Source organism: Pygocentrus nattereri, chromosome 5 (genome assembly GCF_015220715.1).
Source record: "Pygocentrus nattereri isolate fPygNat1 chromosome 5, fPygNat1.pri, whole genome shotgun sequence".
Taxonomy (NCBI): domain Eukaryota; kingdom Metazoa; phylum Chordata; class Actinopteri; order Characiformes; family Serrasalmidae; genus Pygocentrus; species Pygocentrus nattereri.
Window position 1 is genome coordinate 9,708,087 of NC_051215.1, and position 21,928 is coordinate 9,730,014.

The window sequence follows — 21,928 nt, forward strand, 5'->3', positions numbered from 1 at the left end:
CAATTGCAATGGGAGTAAATCAGAGGAGTAAAGATTGGATTATAGACACACCACACTACAGGATAATCTGGGAAGATTGAATGATTTGAGATCAGCCTGATATCACTTTCAACCTTTTGCGATTGTCAGGAGAAGCAGCTCATCCTCAAAATCTGTCCGATTATCCCGTAGTGTGGGCCAGGCATAAGGCAGATAAATAGGCCCATGCATGACATTTTCAGGACATGGCTCAACACTCTTGGAGAGCGCTAGCTGCAAATTCGTCACCTCACACACACCTGGACAGGCTAGTATTAAGTGGTGGAAGAGGGAGGGCCACCTTGGCCAGAGAGCAAGCCCATTATTCTTTCTTAGACTCCTGGCCATGGATGGATGTGGCATCATCAGAGATCAAACTTACTTTACTTACATACTTTACTTTTAATGCAAGTCAACAGAACCAGAATTTTTCCAAGCCATTTTGGGCCATTTCTTTTGGTCCACTGTGAGTGAAATGTACATACTGTGTAAAGTGCAACAGGCATTTTCAAACCATGTCAAAAACTGACAAAAATGATGATACAAGATTTTGTTCTGACAGCAGCAAAATATATAAAACCAATTTTTAGACAGTTGGGCTACTCAGGAGCCCCTGTGCCACCTTTATTTTTAATAGTGTACAAATGTTTCCATGCCTTAAAGACTGGCCAGATCACTGTGTTCTTTCAATTCCACAAGTTTTTCAAAATTTCAATCTTTTCTTGCTCTGATAATCAGCTGGAATGCAAGAGTACTACATGTGAAAGTGGGCTAAGACTGAGTATACTTGCTTTGCCCAATAAAACTCTAACGACAAAATGCATGAAACATAAGCCATTAAATGATGGTCCCTGCCCAATTAAGTGCATACAGGGGGAACCTTGAAGACCTTATGTATCACTTTGATTTGCGAGTTCTTGGCTGTTTCATTAGCAGCCTGTGTTTTTAGTGCTAGAATTGCTTTGACCTGACATCTCCCCCCCACTTCCTTCATTCTGTCCACAAGTACTAGGTCTAAAGGTTTTCTCTACAAGCTAAATTTTTTACTTTCAACATGGCATTTCCTTCTTAAAAACACACTCTTGAAGACAGTCTAGGCCTCGTATGGCTAGAAGCTTTCACCAGGGTTCAAGCACAATAGTTGCCCTTCGATTATGCTAAGTAATTCACCAAGAGCTGAGAGAAGGCCTAGCTGCCTGACAGCCAGGTTTAGGAGGTATGTAGGTCACGCCAAAGCTCGACCTTTTTTGCATCGTTTCTGTAGCCCTCCCTTGACTCCCTTTGACGGTTTCATTTTTATGCTAACTCTTTCATCCTTTTTACCCACTTGCCGCTTCACAGTGGTTATTGTATTTTACCTGCAGTCTGTGCAATCTTTCCCACACAGCATGTGGCAAAGGAGTGAAATGAAAAGAACAGGAGATAGAAAAGAGGGAAAGAGGGTTAGGTTCATTGTCATGTTGTAAAAGTAACCTTTATATTTAGTGAACTTTAACATAAAGTATTTTTTTTAGTTTTGCCTTTATGCCTTTAGCATTTATGGCTACAATTAATGATTATTTCCATAATCAACTGACCTACTGACTATTTTATTATTATACTATAACTGTTACCCCTTCTATCACTCCTTCTTTGATTCCTCTCTGTCACCATCATAATTCAGTTCTATCTGCACAACAAGCACTGTCTCCTTTTAAGAAGCATCAGAAGTCATATCACCCCCAACGCTTTCTGTAGGGGACTGTAATCTGTTGGAATCATCATGTGTATCATATGAATACTATATTAAAAACTTGAGGGAATGTGTTATTGCAAAATAAAAAGTGGCATTGCAAAGAGCAATGATGTTATTTGTGATAAACTGCTAGCATTGCTTTTATACAACAGTTTTGCACAGTAACAAAAAAGTAAAATAACAAAGCCACCATTGTTTCAAAATTATGTTTTCCAATACAAACAATCTCTTCCACCGAAAACATGTGGTTCTAAAAAAGTGGCATATAAAGGTAGCTTTGTTGTGAGCAACCAGTGGTCAGCAACTGGTGGCCATTCAGGTATGATGGAAAGCATGTGCTCTTATCAGATGTAACAATGCAAGCAGAATGCTGTTGCATGTGGTTCGATTATCGCAGTCTGACCATGGAGAAGTCCCTTGTGTAAGAATAATGAAAATGATGTCAGAAATAGACATCATTACATATTTAAATGGAAGAAAAACCAACATCAATACTTTTAGGGGTTGGAAAACTGGATAAACAACATAAAGGGGAGCATTACCAACATAAAGTGAGAAAAAAAAAGTTCAACTGTCAACAAATTTCAACTTTCAAACAAATATCTTGCTTTGGTCCCCATTCTTGAGCAGCATTCATGAGCATGACGGAACTGGGAAGTTTCTGAAGAAACACTTTACTTGAATGCTGCTACATGATATTGACATAATCATGCCATAAATATGTCCTTGCTGGTGTCATATGCTATCATGAGTTATCATGACAAATCATGTACAATAATGTAACAGTGTTGTGTCACCATTACTGTGACAGAGGCCATAATGTTAGATGTAATGCCAGTTAACTCAGATGTGATACACGATCTCATGACATCAAACCTTATGGCACCTGTTATGACAATTACCAGTAATGGTAGCTAAGTAATGGCACTGTTATATTGATGAAGAATATTTGTCATCTCAACTTATGACAGCATATGAAAGGACAAGTTTATTGTATGATTATGTAAATGTTACAGGGCAGGGTTAAAGTTTTTTCCATTTGTGACATCCATATGGGAAAAATCAATTTCAATGGCTCTACAATTCATATTTCCCACTCAGGGAAACTCAGTTCCTCAAGAGCTCTGACTTCTGAGAGTTTTAAGCAGTTTCTATTTGTGTATTATTTACTGCTTGTTCATAATATCTCTAAATACATGGAGATACTTTGGTAATTAAAATTATGTTTAGCCCAATATTACTGGTAAATAGTCACAGCCAACATCCATGTTTAAAATAAAAGAATAACTAACCAAACCAAGTTTTTATTCCAGTGTAGAAGCTTTTTAAAAGACTTGAATGTGCATTCTGCAGCCAAATAAATGCTGGTGTACTGTGAAAGTCCATTTTTCTCTGACTTCAAATAGCTGAGGTGGCATGAATGCTTTGAAGTGAGAAGTAAGAAGCTCCAAAGTGAAACATTCTGAGTTCCAAGTTGTCAAGAAAACAGCATTAGACAAAATAAGAGCCTTCATCTGGCTTTGGATAGTCCAATTGCATAAGGAAGTGGAAATGAAAATATGTGGAAAAACAAAACTGGACATCAAAATATGACTCAAAGATGTAGAGAAAATGTGATTCCAAACAAACATGCAAGACCTGGTAGACCACCAAAACTGAGAAAAGGAAACAGACAAAAAAGATAAAAAAGTTGCAAAACAACAAAGCTTCTGGTGCCCTCAGAACGATGGATGGACCACATCAGAGCCCAAACAACACTAATCGAATGTGTTTGGGATTATTTGGATTGTGAAAAGCAGAAAGTGCCAAACCAACTTCTAAGACTGAACTTTGGAGGTGTGGAAAAATATCCCTGCCGACTTCTTGGAATAGCTGAAAGCAAGTCCCCTGAAAATAATGGAAGCCATGTGGAACTAAAACTGAGTTTTAGTTGTTGAGGGTTTTGTGCAATTTTTACATTTCTCTCTGGCAGGGTTTTCATGACTTTTTGGATTGGAAATTGATTAAATGTTTGGCTTTTATTGTACATGATATTGCTATTTATACAGCAACTTTTTTTAGTCGACTATTTGTATCCTTACAGTTATCTCGCATCATAAATTCTACCATTATACCACAAGATCCCGTGGTAATAACAAACAAACAAGCCCTTCATTTTCAGGGCTTTTCCAGCTTTTCATGGTTAAGCTTCCCTGAGCCATTAGCTAAGCTTTGTACAAATTGTCACCTCCTCATCTCAATGCACTTTGCGTAACCCTGAAACCAGATGGCCCCATGTTCTCTTTTCACCCCACTTTAAGGGCTTCTTTGTTTTTCTAACAATGTCCTGGCCACACATGTTCGACAGAAAGATCTCGTTGCTTTTCAGACTAGCCAAGGGCTCTTTGGGAATAGCCCTGCTTACAATGCCAACGCTGCCATGCACATCTTGTAAGGTTAGGTAAATGCTCTCAGCATGTAGGGTTGCTTTTTGCTTTGTAGCTCAACCCTCGCCTCTTCCTCACTCTTTATCTCTCTCTGTAGCTCTCCTCTTTCGCGCTGCCCCTTTCTCTTCCCTCCGCCGCCTCCGGTGACAAAAGGCGGACTACGATCAAGAGGGCCACTTGGTTTTTCACTGAAGGAACGTGCAGGGGAAGCATCTGTGGTATTTTGCTCCTCAGCTCAGCAGGTTTTAATTGGCTTCAATTGTCCAGAGCTTTATCATCTCGCAGTCATGAAAAGGAGAAATGGGGTAAAAAAAGCAGCCTCCTGAGCAATCGAGTGTGCTCGTCTCAGAGTGAGCCGGCTTGGTTCGGTGGCACTGTCGCCACTCCAGGTCCTAGACACCCTTGAATATTTACACATGGGAATAAGCGTTTTGCTCTTCACATTTGCCACTTCATTAACTCCAGTGGCCCTGCTTTTCATGAATGACTGCCTGAATGCAGGGAGATCTGGGAAATGTATGTTTTGTAAACTGGCACAACAAGGTGCCCCATCAGCCTCAAGTGGAACTGAATACATTTACTTTTACATTTAGCATGATGACCCTTACTAACCCCTTTTAAGGCTGAGAAACTCCGGCCTAAAACTAGTATGTTTAATGCTATTTGATGAGTAAAATGACTTCATCATTCAAATATATCAGATAACTATTGGGAATCTCTGTGCTGTCATCCAATCCAGCCTGCTAGCCTAGCCATCTATTAGCAAAGAAATACAACTGAGCTGGCATTAGTGTATCTTGGTCCTCAAATAACATTGTAAAGAAAATAGAGATTCTGTCTTAATTCAATGCAAAGCACATTTTTAACCCTTTCTACCAGAGAAAAGGTACCTTGCTAACTTTAGTTAATATCTTGGCCTATTTACACAATGAATCATTTCTGATTGTAATGTGTAATCTATCCTCACCATTACAATGATGATTTGAAAACATTTAATACAGTCATACAGTTGCAATAAGATCTTCGCCTTATTAGCAACTGCATTTTCTGTCTGGCTTCCTCCTGTGTTTTCTGTATAACTACTACTCCTTGAAACGTCAAGATACATCACCAGAAGTGACTGTGGCGTCTCGACAACTGGGGGCATTAAGGGGCTACTTATTGCTCTTTTCCTAAGAGCACTTTAAAACCACTGTTTCAGCTTTTTATATTTTTTAAAAGCATAAATGATTTTGCTTTACAGTTAGTTTGGTATTAAACTAGTGGTTGACCATGGAAGAAACATCAATAGGAAACTTTACCTGCGACTTCATCACAATGTCAGCCTCTGAAGTATGTGAAAAAACATCTAGATCAGCCAGATGCATTTTGGAAACAAGTGCTGTCGACTAACGAAGTTAAAATAGAACTTTTTGGCTATAAGCATAAACCTTAAATTTAGGGAAAAAAGAGCAGCATTTGATGAAAAGAACACCTTGCAAACTGTTAAGCATGAGAGTCGATCTATTATGCTTGGGGTTTGTGGCAGCAAGTGATGATGAAACATAAACATGTTTCAGTATATCCTCTATTGAAGCAGTGCTTAAGCCAGCTATAGTGAGTTTGGTTACTTTTACTCAGCAATGTTTGAATTTAATTACTTTTAATCAACATTTTAACTTAAAACATCCATTTTTGTATACATGTGTGCTAAAACCTGTTGATAAAGTTTGGAAGGTACATGCAGTGCTTTTACACTGTTGGAGCGGTATTTAACGAAGAAAACAAGATTTATGCTTTCTATTCAATGCTCCCTCTCAAAGCACAATGGTTAAAAAAAAGTCATACCAATGTGTTTTCTTGACACCGTGCTACCAGTGAAGGGTTAAAAACAGCTCCTCACTGCTTTGTGAGATTGTGTTCAATAGGTGGCTGATGGCTTTGCATGGCCTCAGAGCCTCTGGCCCCTGCTCGTTTTTAAGGGAAAGCGCTTTTCGATTAACCCTCAGAGCCGCGTCTGAAAGGGATTCTCTGAGGTGCCTGCTGCGTGTCACTGGGTTTGATTACACGCACCTTCTGTCCAGGTTTAAGTTTTTGTTTGTTCGTTGAGGACAGAGAAGCTTGTAACCAAACAGTATGGATAGTTTGAGGCCATAGGTCAAGTTGTGTGTGCTCTGTACACAGCTACAAGGTGTAATACACCTGTTTTGTGTCTTTGGTTACCCAGATCTTTGTAAACTGCACATTATGTATCATAGACACTCACTATGGACAAATAATATCACTGCTGTTGAAACAAAACCAAATCTCCATTTGTTTTTCAGTTTTTGACATAATTTGAGACTCAGTTATCCTTTACTTTGTGTGTAAATTTCATGATAAATGGATGGCTCCATTGACTTACATTAAAAGTAGAGTGTGTTTTTTCCTTCTCCTGTAAAGTTCTTACTTAAGAGATACAAGGTTTTTTTTTACAACAAGAGTGATATAATTATATACAAAAGTTTGGCCAAATTACAGATTTAATAAATTTTTTGAAACAACAAGAATAAACACAACCTGTGATAAACTTTGATGAACATAAAAAAATAGTAATTGTGGCAATAGTTTGGATACCCTTCCAGTTGTAAAGTCTCAGACCTTAATTAAATCTTTAGGCCGTAATTGACTCATTGGAACTGGTTAAACAGGTCAAAAGTTGTTATTAACAACTGTCAGCTGATTGTAATTCCAGAGTTTTATAAATTCTCTGACTCTTCAAACTTTCTGCTGACATTCCACAAGCATGAGCTAAAATGAAGGTAACTGAAGCCTACAAAGCAGCAGAAGGCTATAAAAAAGATATCAGAGCACAGCTTTTACTGTCTGAAATGTCATTAAGACATGGAAGAAATGGAAGTAAAGGGGAACTGTGCAAGACAAAGCAAGATCTGAATGACCAAGAACACTCTCAGTTGGAACTGCTTGTGTGCTGGCAAAGTAAGAAAAGCAAAGTAAAAACGCCATAAGGAAGCTGTAGCTGATAGAGAAGTGGTGGTGGATTGTGGAAGAATCACCAGAAGGAAAGTTTACCTGCAACTTCATCACAAAAGTCAGCATCTAAAGTATGCAAAACAACATCTAGGTAAGCCAGGTACATTTTAGAAACAAGTGCTGTGGACTAATTAAGTAAAACCATGAGTCTTTGACTATAATCATAAAACCTATATTTAGAGAAAAAGAGCAGCATTTGATGAAAGGAACACCTTGTAAACTGTTCTGATCTATTATGCTTTGAGGTTGTGTGGCAGCCGGTGGCACAGGAAACATTGCAGGAGTAGATGAAAGAAAGGGTTCTACTAAATAGAAGCAAATTCTTGAGGCTAATGTGACAAAGTCTGTCAAGAACTTGAAGGTGAAAAGCATTTCATGAGCAAATAACTTTTCATGAACAAATAAATCATAATAAAATAACTCCCACTTACAAACACAAATGGTTTCAATTGAAATGTGAGAATCAGCATGTCCAACATGATGTTCCCTCTTGTTCCAATGAATAATTTAAATGGTATAGCAGGCTTTTGTTATCACCAGCGATTCTTGCAACTTCAAAGAGTTTAAATATCATTGCAACTTCCATTACGTCTTTCAAGATGGAAATGATTACGGTGCTGATTTGCAGGCGTATTGAGCAACTGAGACAGTGTTAGGGAACGATGGTAACATTATACTCGGTCCTGCTGATGTAAGACTGTACCACTCTTACATTGCTGTTCATCTTTGGAGGAGGGAGGCACCAAAAAGGAGCGCACACACATACTGAAGAAGGAATCCACTGAAGCACCCTGGGCTGGTTTTTTTTAAAGAATCAAAAGTGAATATTCATGGGAAGTGACCGTTAAGTGGGACTCTGTGGCAGTGCTCCAATGCACTCGTAGCTGGCCTCTGTAGCCCTTGGCGGTCCTTGTTGGCTGTGTTTGTGTGGCGCTTGCTTTATTTTAAGATCGCTGGGATGAGGTGAGGGTGGCTGTAGCTGCTTTTGATGAGCTTCAGATGTGCCTTAGTCTGGGGCTATTCAACCATTTGACAAGTTTGAGTCTGAGCACTGAACACCATCAACAGAGCTTAATCCATTCTGCTGTTTTATAGTAGATTATAATAGGCAATTCATGGCATGTATCACAACACTTGTGTTGCTTTGTAAGGTGTGTCAACACAACAGCTGTCAGTAAGCAGGTTTGGTGAGCTAGCTAGCAGATATTATTGCTACTATCATGTCTATTGGGAAGGAAAGAGACTGAGGTGGGACCGAAAACGGGACTGCTTTTGTCTTGCAGTCTGTGCCTGGATATGGATAGTTTGACAAAAATCACATTTACACAATTTATCCCCCTTACCAGTTATTCTCCAGGGTATATATTTTTTTCCATCTGAATTTATGTGACCAAATCGTAAGGCAAATTATTCAGTAACTGCATGACATAAATGTAAATTTGAATTTTATTTATTTATTTTTCCCCCCTCAAATGAACAGAATGTGTGTTTTATGATCACACATGTTGCTATATGCTTAGAATTTACTGCTGAGAGCCAAAAATCTTAGATGCTCTTTGTATTTTTTTATTAAAATAAATTTTTACAGAGCAGATCGCTGAAGAGACGCCATCTGTTTATAGTTTATAGCCCAGATTTGTGGAAATTCGGGTCGACTTTCAGTAGAGAGAAAAAACTGTTCAGCTTCTTTTATTATAAAGGTTTAAAATGACATCACCATCTATTTGACTGGAAAGAAGAGTTACAGCCTCATACGACACCTACCTTTTGAATGTAGTTTATTAACTACAAAAGTTAAGAAGAATATGACAAAGTGTGTTTTGGAGCCACCGGGGGTCTCAAGGAGTTGAAGAGAAAAAGCTTACTCACCAAGACACGCCACGTTTTAAACCATTGTTAAATCCACAATATATGCACACCTATGACCACTTCACAACTGAATTGTGTATTACTGCACCACAGCACAAAAAATCTTGTGCTGTTAATGGAATAAACTTTGACTCTCATGCTGCTCACATGGACCACTGAGTGTATTGATGAAGTAAGAACCCTCTTTCTGTTTAATCTGAGGGGCTGGCAACTTATGTTCTCAGCTAGAACTAAGAACTAAGCTTGTCAGCTAGCTAACAGGTTTAAAGATCGTCAACAGCCTAAACAACTCCATCATTAATATCACAGGCTTGAATTAAAGTACTTACGATGTGATTAACTGTAAAGTGGGAATAATAAAGTCTACAAAGTACCACTACTACACACTTCAAATGTTCGTGTTTAGGTAAGAAGTCACGTCAAACCCAGACTGAATCCCAAACAGCTCCAAACAGCTCGTACTCCCTAAATAGTGTGCCAGCTATGAAAGTTCTAGCCTCTACAGCCAAACAATACATCATTTACTGAGTATGGATATGGCTGAGTGCCAAATGACTATTTCTTAGCTGTATTTTGCTCTGTTGGGCTGCAGGATCCAGTATTTAAATTCCTATGTAGTGCACTATTTAGGGAGCAGGGAGCAATTTAAGATTCAGACCTAACACGAGAAGAGTGGAGCTGCTGGAGTGGTACTAAAACAGACCTTTGGTGGTAATTTGATGACCAAAAAGTACCTATAAGGCAAATGTTTTTGTATTAAACAGTACTGCGTTATCACATGTTCATTATTATAAGACAAAAAGTAAAAACAAAAATCATAATTTGACAGCAGTATACAGAGATGGCCGACCAAACGTTCTCCTTACTCAGTGGCCCATGGTTGTGTGGCAGTGATACCATTCTCTAAAGGAACTACATTTCTTGGCGTAATACTGGTTTATGTTGATTATTATTAATAATAACTTAAATTGTTTTCTGAAAAATAGTGTATTTTCTCATATTTTTTTGTTGGCAGCCATTTTATAAAGGCAATAAGCCACCTGAGGCTGTGCATTACTGCAATTTTATCACAGGGAAGGGAGTTTTAAGGACGCCCTTCCGGTGATAAAATCACAGTAATGCACGACCTCTCATGGCTTATTGTGTTAGGATACTATGCAACAGTTAGCATAGTGAAAATCATCCTCATTTTGTGCCACTTTGATGTAAGTATCATTGTTCTATATCCTTAACATATGATTTAGGGAGTGAGGCTAAGGCAATAAAAGAATAATGCCAGCTATCAGAATCAGAATAGCAAGAATTTTTCTGCTACTTAACGATTCACGTTTGAAGTTTTTTCTGTAAAATGAATTAGTTTCTATACTTACAATGTTAGCAGCAAGAGCTTGAACATCTGCTACTTCAGTATGTGGTGATATGTGCCTTTTACTTGCTAGACTCCCTGTGAGAAAATGTCTAGCCATTCACTGGTAACAGCAGAAATTAATGCGACAGAATAGTGAGCTAGTTAGATATCTAGCCAGTAGGGGTGGGAATCTCTAGGCACCTCATGATTCGATTTGATTCGTTTATGATTAAGAGGCTGCGATGTGATTATTAAACAATGCATCTTGATGCATTTTTTTTGGTTCTATACAGGATTTCTATTTTCTTAATATCTGAGGACTTGGTACTTTTAAGGCAAAGTATTTGTAATGATCCATAATGCATTTACTTCCAGTATCTTTTATTAATAAATCAAATGGAAGTGATGTGGTTAGTGAACTGGGAGTCTCTCATTCACTGCTCTTGTTTGGAGCACATGAGACGCTGCTGCCACTCATCTGTGATAAAACGCGCTGTTATGGTGAAATAAGATCCTGTGGTAATGGATGTCCACCCAGCACGTTACAGCCGTCTTGCCCATTTTCTTTAGTGATTTGATAACTTCGGTTTTGGTCTCATTGTAGAGAGTGGGGGAATTGCTGTGTCAGTAAAATATCTTTGAAACGGGACGTGTGCAACATAGTGCAAAAGCCCTGTTTCGCAGCGACTGAGAACTGGCATGCAGACTGCAGGCCACCTAGCAATGATGCGTCACTCGCATTTAGAAGAACTGTAGTTGGTTTCCTGGTAAGTTACATCTGCAATGAGAGACTGTCAAACACTAAAAAGTTGTGAAGATGTCTTCTCTTTCGATTTTTTTAACATTCTACCTTAAATGCTGCTGTATTTACATTCAGCACCTCAGTCAGAATTTAAGGTGGAACAGGACAATTCTGCAAGAAGCTGGAGATAAGTAGTGACTTCAGCCTCGTTAAACAATTGACTGTTGAGAGACATTTTACAAGAAGTTCTACTTTTGAGGAAAAGTTTTCTGGTGGAGACGGGAGGAGAGCAGTTACAGCTAAAGCTTAAAGCAGAGCAAAGTAAGTCTGTGTTGTCATTTAGATTTTACACCTAACTTATACTAGGACAACAGCACAAACTGAGACATACTGGATATTAAATGTTGTGGCTGCCAAGGTGGTCAGATTTTTGTTGAGAGGACAAAATGGCTTTCCTTAACATTTGGGTTGTGACTCCTGACCTAACCTGGCTTTAATGCAGAGGGAGCTGGTCGGATTTCTCGCTCATCCATGTGTGTTTTTGTTATGTCTGTCATGACTGTCTGGGCGCTGCACTTTTGAACTTCCAAGTTCCAAATTTTATCATTCCGTCAACATTACGTTATAAATTAAATACGTATTTAGAAAATCGATTTTTGACATTTGTGAATCAATTCAGAATCATTCATGTCCGCATCTAAGCATCTATTTTTTCCCCCGCACCCCTACTAGCCAGCTATTTTATATACTGTTTATTGTTTTACAAATTATGTAAACAATATCTTGAATATGTGAGCCTTATTATATTTCCTATATAGCTAACAATTTCTCATCAGCCTACTAATAGTAATTTACTAATAGTAATAGTAAACCTATTGTAACAACATCTCTAGCCCTACTTTTTTGCAATCTTCACTATAAATGAAGTGAAGTTTTAAACCTCGAATGACCTGGTCAGACCTACTGGAATCATTACCCATGTCCATTTAGGCCGCATTACTAGTACAAGTTGACTCCAAAGTCTTTAGACATAAAACTTTAATGTATCCACCAAGTACACACATTCTCAATGGCTTTGTTCTGTCTGACTGCAGGAACAAGACCAAAAGACCATGTTGTCTCTCTCCCGATACGTCTGCCCATTATTTGTGTGACGCAGTCAATTTGTGCTGACTAACAATACATCGTCTAACCTCCACTATCTCTTAAACGAATGGAAGACGGCAGATCTAATTTTCTGCCTGTCTGAGTATGAATATGAGTTACGGACACCCTCCCCCCACCCATCCACCCATCCCAGTGGAAAAAAAAGGACCTCGGAACTGACTGGAGAGAACTGAGCACATAAAAGAGGCTTTAACGAGCTTTCAAACTCTCATTATTGCAAAGAGCTTTTATTACCAGCGAGCATATTAAGTAAGGGGAAAGCTCGCTTTATTGAAGCTGAGCACTCGTGCTCCGTTGCGCGAAACCAGACGAGTGTCGTGGGGACGAAGTGAATTACCGCTACACGCTTTGTTCAGTATGAGTTAATCGAAGTAATATCCAAAACATGTATGTCGAGGGCACTCCAGTGATCCGTTACATTTAACTAGCCTGGTTTTCCACTACAAGTACTGCAAACACATCGTTTGAAGAATCCTTTACATTATGCATGAGTGTTAGAAGTGCTTATGAATCTGAATGAAGTTGACTTTGAAAAGGGAGAATTTGTTTGTTAACACTTTATAAACATTGCATTTACATAACCATGTCATAAAAAAGAATTGTCAACATGCTTAGTTATATAACATTGTCATGTTACCTTCACTGGTGATTTTCATGACATGTCATAACGTTTGATGGTGTGATGGTGTGATGATTAACTAGAGTACACACAGGAAAAATTACATTTATATTTTTGCTATGTTCATGTTAATGTTATGTAGCTCAAGTAAGGTGCTACCAATTTTTCAACGGTCCATTTTTAAATGGTTTTCTTATTAACATACACACCATAGATTGCAAATATGTGTTATGGCTCTGCATTGCAAATCTACTATGTTGTTCTTAATTATAACATCATTGCAACTCCAGATTGTCTGGTCTTCAGCATTTTTTGTACAATCTTTGTGAAATTCTGAATTTTTCCCCTATAAAAATGAATGAGGTGAAAAATTGCATGACCATCTACTGTACTTCTGCTTGACTGAAAGACACCATTTAATATATACTACCTCATACTCTACTGCACAGCCTTGCTGACCCGTTCTCCTCTATGTGTCATTTTTCCTCCCCCCTTTCTCCCATTGAGTCCCATTCAATTTCGCCCAAACCCCAGCCCAGTTTTTTCCTTTGCCCAACAGAAACCAAAATGTCCTAACTCGGGGCAGATTCCCAAGTTCTAATCCAGAGTCATATTGAATGGGAGTCTATGTGGTTTAATGAATGACGAAAGACTCCTCTATGTGTCATTTGTTATTCCTCGTTCTTCTCATAGGTTCCCATTTATTCTCACCCACAAACATGAAACATACTTTCCTTTGACTGACAGCCACCAAAATGCATGTACTCACTCAGGGCAGATCTCCAAGCTCTAATCCACAGGTAAACTGACCTGCAGTCCTCTATATGTAGTTTTTTCATTCCCCATTCCTCACATAGACTCCCATTCATTTTCAACCACACATAGCTAACACTTGGCAACTCCCTAAGAACAACTAAGTAAATGCCTCATACACAATGGCAACTGCCTAGCAGCAATTTAGCAACTGCATGGGATATCAAAGCAACTGCCTAGCAACACCATAGCAACAAGCTTGGATACCAGAGTAACTGCCTAGCAACAACTTAGCAGGAAGTGGGAACCATTTTAGCTGTGCAACCATTCTGCATTTCCTTTAGGTCATGTGTGTGATCTTACATTAAAAGCAATCGTCTACCATGCAAGCAGCTGCTGTTCATTTATGTAACACTGTTCATGACTTTCTCGTTCTTACGTACACTGTTTTGTATTATATTACTGTATTGATCTTCTTTATAAACAGTTCTTGACTTGGACTTCTTTAAAGAATCATCAGGGAGCCATTTAGTGGGGCAATGCCCCACCAACTAGTCATCATGCACCACTAAGAAGATCTAAGATCTACATTGATTAAGAAAGGAGGGTTTGTATGCATCACTTTGTATTGGTTGCATTTTAGTGATGTGCTGTACACTGTGCGAAGTTACATTAGCTAACAAAGTTCCCAAATTGAAGATCTTTGGTGATTTGTTTGCGGATCTCCTGCTGTTTGACTGTAAGGCTCCTTTGGGCAGATCTACTGTATATTTCTCACTTTCTTCTGCCATGTGGATGAGCTGCACCCCTAGTGCAGGGTGAAGTGTCAAAAGAGAGAAGAGCCTTACCTTCCATGGCATCCGCACCTCCTTGGCTGTCTTCATCCTTGGTGTCCACACTCTTTGCTTGGTCTGTGGAAAGAAAATACAAAGATGCAGTATAATCACTCGGATCGAAGAACTGGTTTACTTGAACCATCACCAAATGTCCTAGAATCCATGCATTTCTTAGAAAGTTTAAGCTGCTTCTTTTTATTAATTTGTATACCAGAATTTGGCTATGCATTTTGGAAAGGTTGTCCTGTATGACATGCTTAGGTATTAGGAAGCCCTACAGGGCAATTACTGAGCAGATCAGGCTCTGTAGCTGAACTGACATCTACAGTATCTAACTTAGGCTTTATTCACACCTGGCTTCTTGGGTGAAGCAATCATGCATGGACATTATATAGGTACAGTATAGGTGTGAAGGGAGTCCAGTGTGTCTTGGAGACACACTGTGATCCAATCACTCAAAACACCTTCAGAGATGGATTTTTAGGTAAAAATAAAACGATCTTCTTTTTTTGTAAAATAAAGCTCTGGTGATCTTTCTAACTCAGTTTTAACAATAAACAGTCTTACATGCTGGAATTGCATTAGGTAGAACTGCTAATTCACCAACTTTTAACCCTGAAGGTTGGTGCATAGACTGCTGGTCACCATGGCAACACAGACAACCTCGCTTAGCTAGTAGCTAATGAAAAGGTAAAGAGGAAGATTTAAGACGAACATAGATAACTTGGAGATGAATGGGCGTATCTGCATTTATAAGTACTCCAGCTGGTTTCCTGATATGTTTAATCTGCAACAGGAAACTGCCAAACATTAAAATGTTGTTTGTTTTCTCCCACTCCACCTTAAATGGTGCAGCACTTACATTCTGGTGCCTCAGGCAGCATTTAAGGTGGAATGGGAAAATTAGAACACGAAGCTGGTGAATGAGAAGCTGATTTCAGCCATGTAAAGAGTCAAACGTTGAGACATTTTCAAGAAACTATTTTACTTTTGAGGAAAAGTTTGCTGGATGTAGATATAGCTGAGCTAAAGCTTAAAGCAGAGCAAAATAGGTCTGTGTTTTCATTTAGATTTTTTAGTCAGGGGTGTATATGATCACATAACATCCATACATCCATTACAACAACAAAGGGCGGCACAATCAACTGCCATCACAGCAGAGTTTCTTTCTTCATCTTCCTTGCTTGTTTATAATTTGTATTGGCAACACTTTCTTTTACAGTCCCTTAAGTTGTAAGTATTAATAAGGTAAGTGTGAGGTACAAAGTAGCAGATCACTATCTTGGATAATCTGATTGCGTTATGCTGAAATGTTCAACGAGTTCTAGATATTAACTGGGTAATTGTGAGGTACAGTTACTACAGTACTGTGAAATAAAGTAATTTACGGTACAATTACCAGCTTGTTATATTGCCTAAAAAAGATTGTCCTTGATTATTACCGATAAACATCACTGAATCTGGGCTGCAGAAGATGCAATGATTTGTACTGTGGTTTTACTTTCTTACCATTTCATTCAGGAAGCTAACTTTGTATTTGTGCTGTCATTTTACACCTTACTTGGTACTTGGCAGTTTCTGATTTACTTTCCTGCTTTACCATCTGACATAGTGACATGTAACACGTGAGTGTTTTTACTCACCATCTTGTTGCTCCAAAGTAGTTATGCGTTATTTTACCATGTCCTTTATCAGTTTAATAGCTAAAATCCATCTGGTATTTCTGTGTAATTTAGCAAAACTGTCTCATAACTTACCATCATGTTACACCAAGTAATTATCTAGCACTTCCGTGATTTTACATAAACAGCAACAAATCATTTATCAATAAATCATTTACCATGAAACCAGCTGCTGTTCTCCTGTGTAACACTGTTCATGATTTTCTCTTTGTAACATGCACTGTTTTACTCTATTATATTATATTACTGTATTTATCTTGCTTATAAACAATTCCTGGGTTAGAAGTGTTGTTGGCTTAGACGTGTAAAACTTAAAAAAAGTTCTTCACAGTCATGCATTGCATTTTCAAAAAGGTTTCTTTAATGAATCATCAGGGAGTCATTTTGGGGGCAATGCCCCACCAACCAGACATCATACCCCACTAAACCTACTATTATGAAGCAGCAAAAAACACTCGACATGCAAGTAAACTTAGTACAAGCTGCTACTGCTTAAAGCAAAGATCTACATTGATTAATTCCAGCATGTTATGTAAAGTAATTATCAAGCACTTCAGAGGCTGAACTCCACACCTGCCTGGTTATTACCAAGAAGTTAAGGGACTTAAGCAGCCCATTCATTTACTTGAGCAAGGAAGGAAAAAACGTGGTGAGAGACCAGAAATCCTTCTTCCAGTCCTGAAATCCAATCATAAGTACACAATAGAGACACATTCAATACAGAATTCCATTTATAAACGGCTATACGTCTCACTGTCCACTTAGAATCAGATCACATGATATGGGTGCTAATACCAAGCGTGAACAGTGCCTTAGCTGGAAATCATCTGGATTCAGTAGAAAACCACACTACTGATCGAGTGTCCGGAAAAATGACAGGGCTTATATTGCAACTCTGTTGGTCTCATGTAATGGAAGCTTAAACTCTGTTAGTTACGATCCTGAAAACTACATGCCTACAACGTCATCTACTTGCTTATCAGGTTTGTCTATAGAAATGGACAGAAATACATTGCTGCAACAGTAGGTGAGCCTTTTGAAGCCTGAATGCCATACATCCTTTTATTTTTATACATATCAGGACTCCACTGTTAAAAAGAAAGGATTTTTTAACTCAACATGCTTGAGACTGTAATGATTTAGGCATGAAGTTCACAATGCTAACGGGTCACTGTAAGCTTCTATTACTTTTTAGCTACATTAGCATCGTAGCTCCAGTGCATAAGTAGACTTCAGACACCGGCTGTCTGATTTCATTTGAAAGGGGAAGATTGTGTAGATTTTTTGCCAAACTAATTCTAATTCTGAATGATTGTCTTTCATTTTTTGGGGAGTTTATCCATGTCAGGACTTGAGAAAGAGGTAAAAAGCAGACATAATTGAGCGTGACAAAACTCCCTCTTCACCTAATCAAACACAAACGACGTGGCCCCTGCCTTACAAATCATTGCTTTGCTTTGCCGGAGCATCTTCCCCAATCTATTGCTTCCGTGCTTTTTTTCCCCAACCTCAGCCTGAAAGGATGAGGGTTGTGATCAAAAGCGGAGCTTCAAAGCTGCACTAGGGAAAGCGGGTACCTTCCAGCTTGTTTGAGCATGAGTCTTCTCTTCCCCTCTGTCGCTTTGATGCTAACTGGGCCGAGGGGCCATAGGTGACTCCGTAATGGACGGCAGACACAATGGTGGCTTGGTTTTTCACCAGAGCATAAATGAACACGGGGATCCTGCATGTGTTTGAAGTCTAGTGTTCAACATCAGCAGCAGATGGACGGGCTCCATGTGTACATGTGTAAGTTATGATGGTCACATGATGGCCATGTGATATAGCAGGACATTATATCAGCTATTTACTTCAGTATTCAACAATATCCTGTCGGTCTGCTGCCACCTACTTAATGTCAATCAATAAATACATTCTTTAGTGAAAGTCATCTGCTACCTGACTTGTACCCATATTATTTAAATCTACATTTTCCATGCTTTTGTGAAATAAACCCTTTGAGGTCAACATAGAAAGTGCTATTTAATCCACAATTCTTCATTAACAAGCAAATGCATCAAAAAGCATATGTCACACATCAGTCATGCTTTATTGTTACTCTCATTAAACAAAATACTGCTAATAATATTCATGTATTGATAAAAGTGTGCTCTTAAACTGACTTGGAAATAAATCTTAATGCATGCACCAGTAAAGGAAGCCTTGTGCATCTTTTATACAATGATAGAAAACGCAGTAACAAACAGAAAGCCCTGATTCTACATACGGACACATTTTACTATGGCCACGTGAACATAGCTATTCTGGTGGCCACTGGAAATGACTTAAAGCAAACATCACCAAAGTCTCTTAATGGATTACTGGTGAGAGGTTCAGTTCAATAGGATGTATGCGGTTCTTTTACTGCCCTGTTGTGGCTCCACAGCAGAATTAGATTTTTAGGTAAAAATAAAATAATCCTCCTTTGCAGTGAAATAAAGTTCTGGTGATCTTTCTAACACAGATTTAACAATAAACAGTCTTAAATGCTGGAGTTTTATTATGTAGAACTGCTAATTCACCAACTTTTAACCTTGAAGGTTGGTGCATAGACTGCTGGTCATCATAGCAACACAGACAACCTCGCTTAGCTAGTAGCTAACAAAAAGGTAAAGAGGAAGATTTAAGACAAACATAGATAACTTGGACATGAATGAACATATCTGCATTCATAAGTACTCCAGCTGGTTTCCTGATATGTTTAATCTGCAACGGGAAACTGCCAAACACTAAAAAGTTGCAAAGCCGAAGTCAGCTTCTTGTTTGATTTCTCCCGCTCCACCTTAAATGGTGCAGCAGTTACATTCTGGTGTCTCTGGGAGCATTTAAGGTGGAATGGGAAAATTAGAACAAGAAGCTGGTGAATGAGAAGCTGATTTCAGCCATGTAAAGAGTCAAACGTTGAGACATTTTCAAGAAACTATTTTACTTTTGAGGAAAGGTTTCTTGCTGGAGATGCGAAAAATGTGGATATAGCTGAGCTGAAGCTTAAAGCAGAGCAAAATAAGTATTTTTGAGCCTATACTAGAGCATTAGCATATACTGAGACATAATTACAGCTAAGATGATAAAATGGGCATGAAATGTTGTGGCTCCCAAGGTGGTTTGATTTTTATAGAAAGGACAAAACATTAAAACAAGTTTTAACATGTAGCATTCTCTCCACGGTCCATGCAGGGAAATTAAGCTGCATTTTGGATTCATCAGGACTGTGACATTACATACATTTATATATGACCACCTGTTCAACTCTCAACAGCTTAGCTGCCCATTCACAATAAAGTTATAAGGAGTGTTGTTACTGCAGACAGTCTGTTGCAAAGATATTGAAGTGGGGAAAATGATTAAATGTTGTACTGTTCCTGGCTGTTGGGAAGCAAGTGGATCACTGCAGCCTTCCAAAGGATCCCTGCATCAAAAAGCAGTGGCTATAGGTGGTGTTTTTTTTTTTTTTGATGTCCCTAAGAATTTTAGCCTGAACTTCACAGTTTACTCCAGATTTCAGCCCTGATAGCTTTTTGTATGAGGCACAATAAAGCACAGCGAATCAGAACAGAGGTCATTTACACATAGCTTTAACGGCACCGTAACAAAAACAACCTATTTAATTGTAAGGAATAAACAGAGGTTGGAAAATGGCCATGTAAAAATGAATTATGGCTGCTTTGGTACATAAACCCACACAAATGTTATAAAATCCAAGATGTGTAGTATAAGGGCCCTTTGAAACACTCTCTTGGGAATCACTTACAGGTTTGCACTATGTTTCACTGTCAGATCTCAGCCAAAGGTCACGACTATGCAATCTCTCTGACTTCGTCAGTTCATTAATGGTCTGCTTTGATTAAGGGGGAACAACAATTACAAGAAGCTTTGGCCCAGCCACCCACTTCTCCATGGAGATGAATGGGGTAGATACTTCAACAGTGCACAAAGAATCAGGATCTGAAGATACTGAAGTGAAGGGTTCAATAGGGAAGGGTAAATATACTGTTTTGAAACAAATCTTGGGCAAATGGATCCCATTGAACATACACATTTCTCACTGAAATAAAAGGCAAGAAGCTGTATGAATGCCCTTGGTGGATGCCTTGAGGCTACATGTAGATTACAGTGCTGGCTCTTTCCGATGATTTATTCACATTCACTGCTACTGAGGCTCCTATAAAACAAAAAGGCTCTTAAAATAAAGGCTCCGAAATGGTTCTTGGCTTGGATGTCAGGTTTATGCGGAGGTTCTTTAAGCTCATATCTTTCATAAAAATAGTTCTTTGAATGGTTCTCCAAAGATTAAAAAGTTCTTCTATGCCATTGCTTCAAAAAACTCATTTTGGTACATTTTGATTGTTTATAAGAGTTCATAGTTGATGCATGAGATATGAGTGTATAGGCATTTACACATTGACAAGGTTATTGTCATTTTAGTTGTCTACCACAGCATATTGGTGCTCATATTGGAGCAAATTAAATATTAAATAGAAGTTTAGATATTTAGCTTTAATTTGAGGGTATTTACATCTAAATTCAGTCATGGCACAAAAAGGCTGGAAGATCATGGACAACAACAGTGGTGGACAACAGAAGAAAACTGCTTCACAAAAGTCTGCCAGATCAAGAACACTCTCTATGAGGCAGATGTAACTGAGTCAAAGTCAGCAATCAAGAGAAGATTTCAAAAGAGCAAATACAGAGTTTACCAGAAGATGTAAACCACTGGTAATACTCAAAACCTGAAAGACAGGAATATAGTTTGCCAAAAAAGCCTGTACAGTTCTGGAACAACATCTTATAAACACATATGACAAAAAATTACTTGTACCAGAACAAAGGGCATACCATCTCATCTGTGAAGCATGGTGGCGGTAGCATTACAGTGTGGAAATGTATGGCTGCCAATGTAGGTGGTTTTCTTTGTATTTACTGATGATGTGACTGCTGACAAAAGCAGCAGGACCAAATGTAAAGTGCATAGGCCTCACAAGATTCAGATTCAGCCAAACACTTCAAAAGTCATTGGACAGCACCTTACAGTGCAGAGGAACAGTTTCCTGAAGCATTTGGTGAAAGCAACCAGCAACCCAAGACTTTTTTTTCAGGCAAAGAAATGAAATGTTCTGCAGTGGCCGAGTCAATTACCAGAACACAATCAAGTCAAGCCTGCATTTTACTTAACTAAAGGTAAAATGACCCAAGAACAAGCAGGAACTGAACACAGTTTCAGTCTGGAGCCACTGAGTGCATAAGATTTGCAACCAATTCTTAAAAATGACATTTCATTTATGATTTTGCTAGTCAGTCCAATTACTTCTGAGCTTCTAAAATGGGGGGCTATGTATGTAAATGGATTTACGTAATTGTAATTCCTACAGGGTTCACCCAATTTGGATGTATATTTCCTGAATTGCACTTGGAGCTCATATTAATTATTTAATCAAAACTCTAATATACTGTGGTAGACAGCTAAAAATAAAAAAAAGTAATGTTATTGAGACCTGATTGTAGAAAATTCAGAACCTCAGACAACAGTGAACTCTCAAGAATCCAGGACAGTAAGATAATGGAGAAAACAGAAAACAATGAAAAATAGTCTGCAGACCGTAGAAACTCAAATAATGCCAGGCATTGGCAGCCATCTCTGCTATGTGTTCTATCCTTCTGGGTGCCATAAGGCCAAAAACAAGA

General features: G+C 38.5%; 1 protein-coding gene across 1 annotated transcript in view; it reads right to left on the reverse strand.

Annotated features, from left to right (window-relative positions):
* Positions 1–21,928, reverse strand: part of macrod2 (mono-ADP ribosylhydrolase 2) — a 1,076,631-nt gene that overhangs the window by 18,138 nt on the left and 1,036,565 nt on the right. Inside the window, exon 16 of the mRNA XM_037538560.1 lies at positions 14,538–14,600. Within this exon, the coding sequence (XP_037394457.1) occupies positions 14,538–14,600 (63 nt within the window). The remainder of the gene's footprint in view (positions 1–14,537; positions 14,601–21,928) is intronic.